Here is a 12,383-nt window from a genome sequence, read left to right on the forward strand (position 1 = left end):
ATGCAGCTGAGGCACAGGATTGTTTCTATAGGAAATGGTGTGGTCTGCACAGAAGGTTTCTGAGCTTCCACCAGCCAAAGTTTGGGAGTTCCCATAGTGCCATATGAACCCAGCATCTTTCCTCTCACTTTGGCCTGGCATTTTAGCACAGGTGTGGCACTGCACACGCATGGCTGTATTGCTTCCAACCCAGCACTGCTTTTCTGTCCCTCCACAAGTCTTCCAGTGCTTCTGATTCCAAAGCCAGTTCAGATGTTTAAAGCTTAGTGTATCAACATTTTCTACTTCTGTGCTTGGATTTGAATTCAGCAGTGGCTATTCAACCAACTCTGTTTGACTTGTAGGCATCGAGTTGAAGCCTTTTCGCACAGCAACCACTTTATGTGTTCCTGATCCCGTCTTCAATGATGAGCATCATCATTCTCTGTTGGTTCCAGCTGATGTCCCAGTTCAGAGGCTTCTGGTCAGTGCATTTATGGCACCAGGAGCAGTTGGAGGAGGAATCCAGTTTGAAGTCTGGTGCAGGTACAGCTTACTGTATTATTACATGTCAGAATACAGAGGCACATCTGATGTTGAACAATCTCTAGCTGTGGGATGGTTATTACGTAGTAAGTGAAAAATGAGTGAACTTATCAGCATTTGGTGATGAGGACATGTATTTAATGTTGCTTAAGACATTTGGACCTTTTCCTCCCCCAAAATGCTGATTGCTCTTTTCTTTTTCTTACAACTTGATTAGCAAGTATGTGCTTGCTAATAAAACTGTGATGAGGAAAGGGTAACACAGGACAAGCTGCTTGGCTTTCTTGCATGTTATTACCAGTGTAGTGAAGTAAAAGCAGTGTTTAAATGCTTGGCACATCTAAATTTTAATAACAAGCATGATTTCATTGTTTTGGTCTTTAGTCAATGGCTTCAAGAGACTATACTGTGAAATATTTTATTTTGTATGTCCCCATGTTATCGCTGATGAGTCTTAGCTTGTAGTTCTTCCTATTTGCACGTTTTGTAGTATAGATTAAGATGAGATTCTTGTTTAAGCAAAGTTCACATCATCATTTCTTTGGCAGCTGAAGCTAATTGCTAGTGATGGCAAGCAGAGAACATGAAGGCAGGCAGCTTTAGAAAAGCACAATTGCAAGAACTGTCCTCTGTTCGTTTTGTAGCATGCATTCTTGAGAAAAATGATGATTGTTTTGTCATGATATGACTGGCACTGCTTCTTTGTGTCTTCCCAGGTATTATTACCCAAATGTCAGAGACCAGATGGTTGCCAAAGGGACCTTGCCTTTGTCACGGCTGTGTGCCATGATAACTATGCAGCATCGTGAAGAAATAGGAATACAGACTTTTAATCTTCCATTGGTCCCCAGGACTGATTCCTCAGAAGAATTTCATCTGCGGTCTTCAGGTAAGGAAGGCTTGTGGTTTTTCACTTCATGTATAAAGGTGGGAGTCTGTGCATTCACTGCCAAGGTAAATTAAAAGTATGTATTTGTGTTGTCAGCTGATACGGACCATGAGTGTTTTTCCTCCCAGCTTTCCCTATCAATATACCTAGTGAAGAATCAATGAGAACTGTGAGCAACCTCAAACTCTAAGAAGTTTTAAAAAGCCCTCCCTGTGTATGGAACTGCTTACTTGTCAAATAACTTAGGGACCGTAGTTAGGCTTCCCATGGAAGGTAGTGAATGGGAGGTATGAAGAAGGGCTGTGTATGATATGTGATATCAGAGAATGGTTGGAGTTATAAGAGACCCTTAAAGGCCATTTGTCCCACTCCCTGCAGTGAACAGGGACACACACAGCTCCATCAGTGCTCAGAGCCCATCCCCTGACTTTGACTGTCTCCAGATCCATCAGCTCTCTGTGCCAGTGCTTCACAGCTCTTCTCATAAACATTTTTTTGTATCTGATCTAAATCTCCCTTCTTTTAGTTTGGAACCATTTCCCCTTGATAGGAACAGAAACATCTCTTTGTTCTGTGATTGCTCTTTCAAATAATACAAACATCAGCTCTGGGAACTCCACTAAAGAAATCTGTACAGCGTCTCTCCATCACAGACGCTTAGCATTAACTGTAGAAACAAAAGTCAGCTTCTTGGAAAAAGTGTCCATAAGAAGGCTGGGGAAGAGGCTCAGTATGGTTCAGTTATTTTGTAATAGGTTGACCACATGCAGCAGCAGAAAAGCTCATTGAAGATTTTGTCACTGCAGTGCTATAAAAAAGATGTGTTGAAATACTGCAGTAGTATATTTAAAACCTATTACAAGAAATGCACACATGAGGGCACGACTGAGTTAAACAGACTGTCCTACTTTCACTGTGTCATAAATCTGACCCTGAGAAGGGGCCATTAAGACCACCTGACCAGATTGCCAGGAGATCAGGTTGCAGGATGCACTCCTTAACATCTTCTTCTGTGCCTCCTGCATCAGGCCAGAATTGCTGTCTGAAGCAGAGCACCTGGCACAGTCAGTCTGGACAAGCTTCAATTCCCTGCCAAGCAGGGAATTGTTGTTTTTTTTTTTTTCTTTTTAATTTTATTTCATTAATAGAATAAGTTTTGTATTAAGATTTAAAGCTAAGTGTTGGTTATATAGGATGCAGCTATATAAAAAGCTGACCTTTTCTTTGCATTCTTTCTCTCATTTAATACAGGCTTGCTTGATGTGAGTGTGAGATACCAACGTTCTGTAAAAATGGCAGCAAGAAGAACTGCTCAAACTGTTTCTCTTTCTGTACAAATACACAGAGCAGCTGGTTTGCAAGCAGCAGCCAGGTAAAGCTTCATTCTGAAAGGAAGATTTGTCTCTTAAAATAGCTTTACCTAGAGCCAGCAGGCTGAAATATCAAATCAGAAACAAACTGTAACTGGCCAACTTTCCATCTGCAGCAACCAAGATTCATGCTGGGTTCCGATCCGAAGTGAAAATACTTTTGTAAAGAAGACCTGTGGTTATTTTTGTCCCTGAAACTGCAGTACAATGTAATAGTATTCATTCTACAGAAGGCTCAAGACAGTAAGAACAGGGAATGAAGTAGTTCAGACTTGTGATGCATTAGCAGAGACATCATTCATGTTCTTATAACTGGCAGAGCTGTAGCCATAGCTGTTAACTCCAGTCTTTTTTTCAGTATTGTCTCCTTCCACATTTTCCTACACTGAAGGCTGCTATAAATTGGTACTGACATGGGCAGTGGATCTTGGTGTTACTCACGCTACTTAAAAGCTAGCTGAGGTTTGTTGTCTTGAATTTCAGTGTGGAAACATGGGTAAATTAAAATGACACATCTCTTTTCAACTGAATGCTGCTGCTGTTAGTGCATGGTATAACCTGAATATAATTCTTGAAAATTGCATATAGGAAGAGAGAGATGACTGCTGTTGTTTTAGCATACTGCCTACTGAGCTGTTCATTCTCACGTTCATTCATTCAGACTCCATACAATGAATGTCACTCCCATGTGGTGCTTGGAAAAGTTAAGGAAGTCAAATGACCTCAGATTTTTCATTCTTGAAGCATATGACCTGAATGCTACCTGTGTCTGTTTTAATCATAAATAACTCTATCTGCTAATTTCACCTTCTTTTACTTGGCAAGTCTAGTGGGTAGAAATAATTTGGCTTGGCCATTTGCTTCCTTCTGCAGTAGATTCTCTGAGAAGTTATCTTGCAGCTTTTCCTATGGTATGGGATATTTTTAAGGAGCTCAGTACTTTCTCAATGACTTTGGTCTCAGATCCTGGCAATGAGAGCACAGCAACCAGGTGTTGAACCTTGTAATAGTTAATGTCACCCTTTCATAACTTCCTACTGTGTTCAGATGTGAAAGTGATGAAAATAATATTCAGCCAGAGCCCACATCAGTTTTGGTTTAAAGCATTCAATGTTTTATCCCACCTTTTTGCTACAAAGGTATGAAATATCTGTTTTAGTTGCACTGGTTGCTGTGGTTTTTTTTTTTGTACTTTATATTAATTTCCTTAATTGCTTTCTTTTACATATCAAATGAAGAGCTGTGGCAGAAAAGAACCCTTCGGTCCAGTACTATGCAGGTGTTGGAGTAAATGCTTATGTTTCTGTGCACCTCTCCTTCCTACCTGAGACAGAGAGGCACAGCACACGAGCTGTGGCTCGCAGCTTCTGCCCAGAGTTTGAGCACCATGTGGAGATCCCTTGTAACCTCATCGTTCAGAAGAGCAGTGGAGAAGCCTCTTGTCTGGGGGAGCTCCTGCAGTCTGCCAACATCACCTTCTCTGTGTACCATCAGAGCATCAAGTCGGGTAAGGAGAACGAGTGATTATAATGACTAAATGCATTTGCATAATGATCTAGTCCCCTTAATTTTCATTTTAGAGGACAAATATTCTGTGCAGTTGTTAGTAGACGTAATCACTTAAACTGTCATCAGAGATGGCTTTGGGAGGTGCTGTTCCCCTCATACAAAGTGTTGAGATTTCCAAGACTCCAGGTTGTCAAGATAACCTTTTAATTTTAAAGGTACTTGATTAATAGTAATAGTGCTTGACTCTTGCTTGATCTCAACAGACTCAAAAGGTGGGCCTGGGTGAATGTAATGGGATTCAGCACAGCAAAGAGCAAGATTTTGTACTTGGGCTGGAGGAATCCCAGGCATATATACAGAGTGGGGGGCAGGGGGGTTGGAGCTTGGTGATCCTTGAGGTCCCTTCCAATCCAAGCCATTCTATGATTCTCGAAGCACCCTGCCCTTGTATTCGTATGCCTTATTGCCTTTGCTTTATGAATGAGGTAATGGAGGTTCAGAAAAACGCTAGATTAAAATTCCCCAAGGATTCTATGGCAGATACACAAAATTCTTTTCCAGCGTAATACTTCAGAATGGTTTCATAAACAAAATTTAGCTAGAGATGACATTGTTTTTTCCTCCTGCAGAAGAAAGTCAGGAGTGGCATGTTGTTAGATTAACTGAGTAGTAATGAACCAGCTCCCTGCTGATTAGTGCCCCCTTATGGAAACGTTCCCCAAAAACTACTCCATATTCAGTGGCGGTGGAGCACATATCCTGTAATGAATGTGCTCTGTAAACGCATACAGAAAAGTTCTGTTGGCACCTCTGGTTCTCACTTATGTTGGCCTGATGTGTCCTGGACCATTCATCTCAACTTTTTACTTTTTTCATGGGTTCGATATGACAGCTGAGCTGTTTGCTGAGGCAATAAAGCATCTGAACAGCTTCTAAATCTTGTATTGCAGTTTGGTGTATATGCAGCATTATTTGTTTTCCAGCCACCGACACAATGGCAGCTCGGACATCGAGAGATTATCTTCTTGGGACAGTTACAATTCCAACCAGGGACCTGCTGAGAAGACGATCAGGTAATACAGCAGTGTTATGTTACTGCTAGCTGCTTTTTCAGTTTAAAAATGAATTCCTAACTTTGACAAGAATAAACACTTCAAGTAATAAACTCTTCTTCACCCAGAGGGTGGTGACGCACTGAACAGGTTGCCCAAGGAGGTTGTGGATGCCCCATCCCTGGAGGCATTCAAGGCCAGGCTGGATGTGGCTCTGGGCAGCCTGGGCTGCTGGTTGGCAACCCTGCACATAGCAGGGGGTTGGAACTGGATGAGCATTGTGGGCCTTTTCAACCCAGGCCATTCTATCATTCTATGATCCTATGAGTACTGGTTCTTGACTAATGACCAGAGAGCAGAATGTTCTTTGCTGACATTTTTCAGGGAGTAGGATAAGTCTAATTACAATATTTTCTCCTGAAGGTATTACAGGCTGGTACCCAATTACCCTCTCTGAAGATGTAATGCCTTCACACTGCACAAACATCATGCAGACCGTTGTGGGAGGACTGGAACTTTCTGTTACTTTTGCTCATCACAATGACAGAGAGCGTATTTTGAAGGCTGCTCAGCTTTTGGGATGGAATGATGAGGAAAGCCTTGAAGACAGCATGGATGAGAGTGATGAATGGGAGCCAAGTGACAGTCCGATGGTCGTGACCATTTCAACCCCAAGAGTGTGGCTGCCATTGCACTGCGTGCTGCTTGCAGGCCAGATGCACCTGAGTAAAAGCACTTGCTGCTACCTCAGATATAAGCTGTATGATCAGGAAGCCATGTGGACTTTGCTTAAGAGGCCAAAATTGTGTGAGGACAAGAAGAATGTTACAGTGAACTTTAAGAAGGGCCACAAGGTGACTCTCAGGAAGAGCCAAGGGCTGATTTGGTTCTTCAGGGAGGAGAAATTAGAAATCCAGGTGTGGTGGGCATATGGCAAAGAAAATGGTATGGAAAGACCGCTTGATACAGATCGTCTCATTGGATCTGCATACGTTGACCTCAGAGCATTAGCAGAGAGGTCAAGGAGAACACTGAGTGTTGGTGGTAAGTCCAGAAAGAACGCTGTTATGTTTCTGTTCTCTTTATTGATGCTTGGTTGCTTAATTCTGTAATTAAGCAAAAAAATTTACAGCTTTGTTTTGTCCTTTATGCAATGCACGCTCAGCTCCTTTCATTAGAGATAAACAAGGTTAAGATGCTTGCTTCTCTGAATTCAAAACCTAAGGACGTTAAATGAGTGCAAAATTGCCAGCAGCGATCAATAACAGGGAAAGCAATTAACCTAGCTGGATTAATGAGGAACGTTTCTCCAGAATGGCATATTGGGCACTGTAATCGGGTGAGAATAATGTATCTCAAGGACTGAGCAAGAGGAGATGATGGACACTTCTGCTCTGTTCAGTTACTGAGGCTTCTGTCCTCGCTGTGGTGTTAGCTCAGCCACCAGCACACAGGCAGATTTCTGGACAGGTCACTGAGTGGTACCTTGCATGGAAGTAACACTGAAAATCAAAATTCAGTCTGCTGATCTGATGTGAGATCTTACAGTAATGAGCTGGACCAGCTTCTGCTGAGGTCATCCTAGGTTGTGTGCTGTTTTGTTTCTTTAGCTGATAGTCAGTTCTCTTACAGGAGTGTACCCAGTGTTCAGATGCAATGCTGCAGACCTCGCAGGGGCTGCTGTACGTGTTCACATTGCCCTTACCTCCACTTCTGCTGCCCTAATCCTCACGCCACACTGCACAGAGGAGCACAGCAACAGTGAAGATGAAAGCACAGAGAGAGCACCTGACCCAAGCCATCAGATCTCTGAAAGTCAGGGTCAGAACCTGGATGTCAGAAGCTCAGAAATCACCAATGGGAAACGACAAGAAGACGATGTGGGGTTTTTGGAAAGCACCATTGCTGTCAGCATCCTTGTGGAAAGAGCAATGCATCTCAGTTTAAAAGGTAAACCCCCAACAAGGTCCTTTTTTTTATTGTTGCTGTATTTATTTGTTTTAATGCTTGTTTTCCTGAGTGTATGTTTGTTGTGTTTGTTTCCTGGGGTCTGCTTATAACAGCTCCTGTGAGGAGCAATTTACAAACAGAAAAACAGCATCTTTTTCTCAGACTTATTCTAACACAGTGAGTGAATGCAATGGGTTTTGAACTTTGCTTGCAGTGTTGTAGCCCTGAGACCGTTACATCACAGTGTAAGTAGAGGGGGGGCAGGAATTTAAGCTATTCAGCCTACCTCTATTAATAAAAGCCAAAATGTAAATAACGTTCACAGTTACAGATGACAGCTGAATTCTGAAGTTAAGCTTTATCTGAATAACATAACCCTGAGATATTCATATCTCAAAGACTCCTATGAATTTGCATTTTTAGCGTGTAATCAATTTGTAAAGCTGGCTTACTTGTGCTATCTGCAGGCTGCCAGGCACAGCAGTGAGGAAGGGCAGCGTAAGGGCAGAGCAGGCTGCACTCACCAAGGCTTGACACTCTATTTCTCACTCTGTAGAGTGGGAATTACAGTTAGGTGACTAATCCCTACGCTGAGGGTCACCAAAGAATTGACCTTCACTTTCAAATTTATTCAAAGCATATTAAGATTATCCTTCCTAGCAGGTGATGTTTGGCTCTTGGTATGCAGGAATGTAACACAGTGAGTTAGCAGTTTTTGGAGCCTTCTTTTTGTCTCAAGGTGAAGTCTGTAATGAATCTTTGCTTGTTGAAGATGAGTTGAACCTTTGAAAGCACTTCAAGTGCTCCATGCTTTGCCCTGGGCACCTTTAGTGCTGCCTGATTGACCACTTTGTGTCTGCTCAGCACTTGGAGTGATCAGATCTCCTTTGGGCCCTTACAGATATAGATATTGTTACCATATAGGAGTGTGAATGAGGGACTGACACCAGGTGAGTTCACTGGACATGTCTGTTAAAATCAACCAGTTCCTAGTCTGGGTGATGCCCCAGAAAACAGCACTCAGCATTTTCTGGCATGTCACGACACAACTAAAAGTCAAACAGAAGCTATGATTTAAGTGTAAGTTGTTCAGATACATCCTGAGCCCCACAGGTAGGGCTTTTTTTAACTGTTTTTCTGTACACCGTTGGAATTCATCATCTTTGGAAACCTGATGCAAAATTATTTGCTGCTGCAAAGCTTTTGGAGAGATAAGGAGGTGTCTTGTGATGGTGTCTGCTATTGCACTATTTCTATCTTCAAACAAATAATCTTTTCTGGGTATTTTTAGAGGGAACTAACTGTGAGACAACAGATAGGCTGATATGGTGCCTATATGAAAGCTGGTTACAAGAGGAATTTGCATTCTTTGTGATAAAAGCATTCATTACTGTATTACAGATAAAAGGGCTGAAAACACTTCCAGTCGTGTATTTAACAGACATTAAACTTCAGGCAATTTTGCAAGAACTGCTTAAGATGCACAATTTTCAATAACTGAATGAAAACACAAAATGTTTCCCCAACTCTCTTGATATTGTTTGTCTAAAATCATTTTTCCTGTGGCTTTCTGTTTGTTTTTTGCTTTTTCACCTTCCAAAAAAATTCAAAAGAAAGAAGAAGTTTAAACTTCATAATGTTAGAAAGGACTGAAATTATTTCTACTTTGACTACCAAGATTGACTTTTTGGTCTGTCTTCACACACAGCAGGCTAGGAGATTGTCGGGACAGATCTTGCTTATTTCTCTGAGCTGTCCTCATGTCACCCACATCTGTGTTTCAGCTGCCATCTCTGTAGTCTTGCCAAACTGAGAACAGTTTCGTAGGGCACATTTCAACTCAAGGCATTGTTTGTATTAAATAATAAAAAATTCTCTCGTTCTCAAGTAAATCTTCATGGTTAAGGGCACAAATAGTAACCCTGCAAGCTACAGCAAATAATCACAGAACCATAGAATGGCTTGGGTTGGAAGGGACCTCAAGGATCGTGAAGCTCCAACCCCCCCACCACACACAGGGCCACCAACCTCCACATTTCAGACCAGCCCAGGCTGCCCAGGGCCCCATCCAACCTGGCCTTCAACACCTCCACGGATGGATGGGGCATCCACAGCCTCTCTGGGCAGCTGTTCCAGCACCTCACCACTCTCTGTCAATAACTTCCCCCTCACATCCAACCTCAATCTGCCCTCCTTCAACTTCAAACCATTTCCCCTTGTCCTGCTCTTATCTCCCCTCTCAAAGAGTTGCCTCCCCTCCTGTTTGTAGGCTCCCTTTAGGTCCTGGAAGGCTGCACTGAGGTCACCCCGCAGCCTTCTCTTCTCCAGGCTCAACAAGCCCAGCTCCCTCAGCCTGTCTTTGTAGGGGAGGTGCTGCAGCCCTCTGAGCATCTTTGTGGCCCTCCTCTGGACCCTCTCCAACAGCTCCCTGTCTTTCTTGGATTGGGGACCCCAGGCCTGGACGCAGTACTGCAGATGGGTCCTCACGATGGCATAGTACAGAGGGACAATCCCCTCCCTGTCCCTGCTGGCCACCCCTCTGCTGATGGAGCCCAGGATACCATTTGCATTCTGAGCTGCAGGAGCACACTGCTGGCTCATGTTCAGTTCTTCATTCACCAGTACCCCCAGGTCCTTCTCTGCAGGGCTCCTCTCAAGGATTGCTCCTTCCAGTCTGTATAAATGCCTGGGGTTCCTCTGGCCCAATTGCAAAACCTTGGACTTCGCTGTGTTGAACCTCATTAGATTCACCTGGGCCCACCTTTCTGTTGAATAAGTAACATTTGATCATATTTTCCTGGCAAATCAGACATCAAGAGGAAAGAGTTTTTAGTTAAGATGAATTTACACTTCTCAGCTTTGGTCATTCTGCCTGATGTGGTCTTAGAGCTAAAACCTAAAGTTCAAAGCCACATTCTGAGTCCTTGGAAGGCAGAGGTGAGGAATGCATCTGTAACAACTGAGTGTGTTTGGTTGCAAAGTGTGACTTTGGTTCCCCTTGGCAAAGTCCGTTTCTCCTCGCAGATCTTGCCAGCTGCACCTTCACTCTCTGAACAGCTCCATTAGCAGTAAAATGCATCTACAACTTTACAAGTGGTAATGCACTGAAGCAAATAAATCTCCCTAATGCAATCATAATTAGGAGGATCCAAGCCTGGAGGGAAGGGTCACATGCAGTGGTAGAAATCCTCCTTTTCATTCTCTGTTTCCCAAGCACCTTTGCACATCATTGTCTCTGTTCCTTTGCTAAGCTATAATGTAGTGCAGGTGATTGTATAATTTCTGCATCTTTCATTATATATTATTATATTTATAATAGCATCGTTGCTATTTAATCCATAATAGCCAGCAGCATCTGCGGAATGTTCAGCTCCATCCCTTAATTTGACCTTGTGTTCCCCTGCTTATAAATGGTCTAAGTGTAAGCATATCCAATAAATCAGACTAATTAATTAATTGATTGATTGAATAATCCTCACAAGCCTTTTCCTGGCTTAATTCAGGATGCACGAGGGAGACAGTGGTTATATTTCCAGCCCTGAACTGCTCTCACACAAGGAGTCTCAGGAAGCCCTCACAGGTGCATTGCAGAGTGAATACCATCCATGGTTTAGAAATCACAAAGGTCTGGGTGGTGCATGGATTAAAAGCAGTATTTCCTTAGTACCGCATCAGCTGTGTGTCTCCATGCAATCTGTCCCTGCTCAAAGCACAGTTGCATGGCCGTGCACTGCTCCCTGCCTTCCTCATGCAGGCACGTGGAGCTGTGCAGCCGCCTGCTGAGCCAGACAGGGAGCTGATCCATCTCGAAAAATAACACAGCACAAAGGAGAAGGCAGAATTTTCCTTGGGTAAGCTTTCAGATCTGGTGGGTTGAACCACGCTGGAAGTGGACTGATCTTTCAGATGTGTGAGTTTGGAAATCATCAGCATATAGCTCTTCTGAATCACCATCCAAGGAAAGCCATGCATCAGCATTCTGTGCACTGCTCCTCTTGTGGCAGAAATCCTTCAGTTAATTATATTAATACTTAACTAAATGAGTGTGCTCTCAACAAGCCAGCTGTAAAGTCACGCTGACTTTTATAACTCAGAAGTATTTTCTGTTTGCAGCTAGGATTGCCAAACTCTGTGGTCCAGCCTAGAAGATAGATGAAGCACTGGAATAGGGTTCCAAGGACTTGGGTTTTATTCTGGCTTTGCCTCTGACTTTTTGGATGACCCTGGGCAAAAGGTTTCTGTGTTTCTCCCCTGGATATTCTGCATTCTGTTCTCTAAAAGATTCATGTGTTATTTGCCTCCACTGTGATTATAAAGTATTTTCAGCTCCGCCCGTGGGAAGGAATATTTCCTAGATGGTGGATTTCTTCATTAATCACCTGCTTTTAATCGCTGATGTGCCTTTAAATTTTAGAAATCAATGAATAATCTCTTTTATCTTCTGGCCAATTCTGTTTTTAATTGTGTATTTTTAGGGAGTCCTCTGACAGAACGGGAAGTAGCAGCACCCAGTAGCTGTGTGTCATTTGCTGTTGCTGGTGCAGATGCTCCAATAACCACTCCAGTAATAGAAAACACAGAGTCACCTGTCTGGGACTTCCAACAGCAAGTAAGGTGGGTGATGTGGGCTCACACAGCCACGCTTGCAAAGCCTTTGGGTGTGACAGGTGGGTGTGAAGTTCTGCTTATGGGCCTGTACTGCTTTATTTCCTGCTCTGTCGTCTTATAAGCTTAGGCTCCCTTTCATTCAGCTTTTAATCCAGCAAGCTCTAAAAGGTGCTTTGTCCAGCTCTGACAAACTGCCTTGTTGAGCTTCTCACAGCTAGAAATACTTCTTTCCATGTTGTACAACTGCCACACGCTTATTTTGGGTGGAAGGTTGTTTGAGGAGGCTTGATCTTAAAGCTAACATGAGGAAGGGCATTTGAGCTGCACTAAACCATGGCTGAACCGTGTTTCAGCTTAAGACCTTGGATGAGTCAGTCTGTCTCCACTCAACTGTAGTTTCCCCATGTAGAGGAAGGGGCTGCTGATAGCTGAAGCATCTTGGGAAGATATGTTAAGGCTTGATCCAATTTATTGGGTTTT

At 43.0% G+C, this 12,383-nt stretch overlaps 1 protein-coding gene across 8 annotated transcripts in view; it reads left to right on the top strand.

Moving 5' to 3' along the window:
• Window positions 1-12,383, top strand: part of C2CD3 (C2 calcium dependent domain containing 3) — a 58,782-nt gene that overhangs the window by 20,205 nt on the left and 26,194 nt on the right. For all 8 annotated transcript variants that reach the window (XM_040659545.2, XM_040659578.2, XM_040659562.2 and 5 more), the window contains 8 exons: window positions 345-525; window positions 1,242-1,414; window positions 2,666-2,786; window positions 4,023-4,291; window positions 5,277-5,366; window positions 5,769-6,389; window positions 6,978-7,295; window positions 11,771-11,909. In XM_040659545.2, the coding sequence (XP_040515479.1) occupies window positions 345-525; window positions 1,242-1,414; window positions 2,666-2,786; window positions 4,023-4,291; window positions 5,277-5,366; window positions 5,769-6,389; window positions 6,978-7,295; window positions 11,771-11,909 (1,912 nt within the window). The remainder of the gene's footprint in view (window positions 1-344; window positions 526-1,241; window positions 1,415-2,665; window positions 2,787-4,022; window positions 4,292-5,276; window positions 5,367-5,768; window positions 6,390-6,977; window positions 7,296-11,770; window positions 11,910-12,383) is intronic.

This window comes from Gallus gallus, chromosome 1 (assembly GCF_016699485.2).
Source record: "Gallus gallus isolate bGalGal1 chromosome 1, bGalGal1.mat.broiler.GRCg7b, whole genome shotgun sequence".
Lineage (NCBI taxonomy): Eukaryota > Metazoa > Chordata > Aves > Galliformes > Phasianidae > Gallus > Gallus gallus.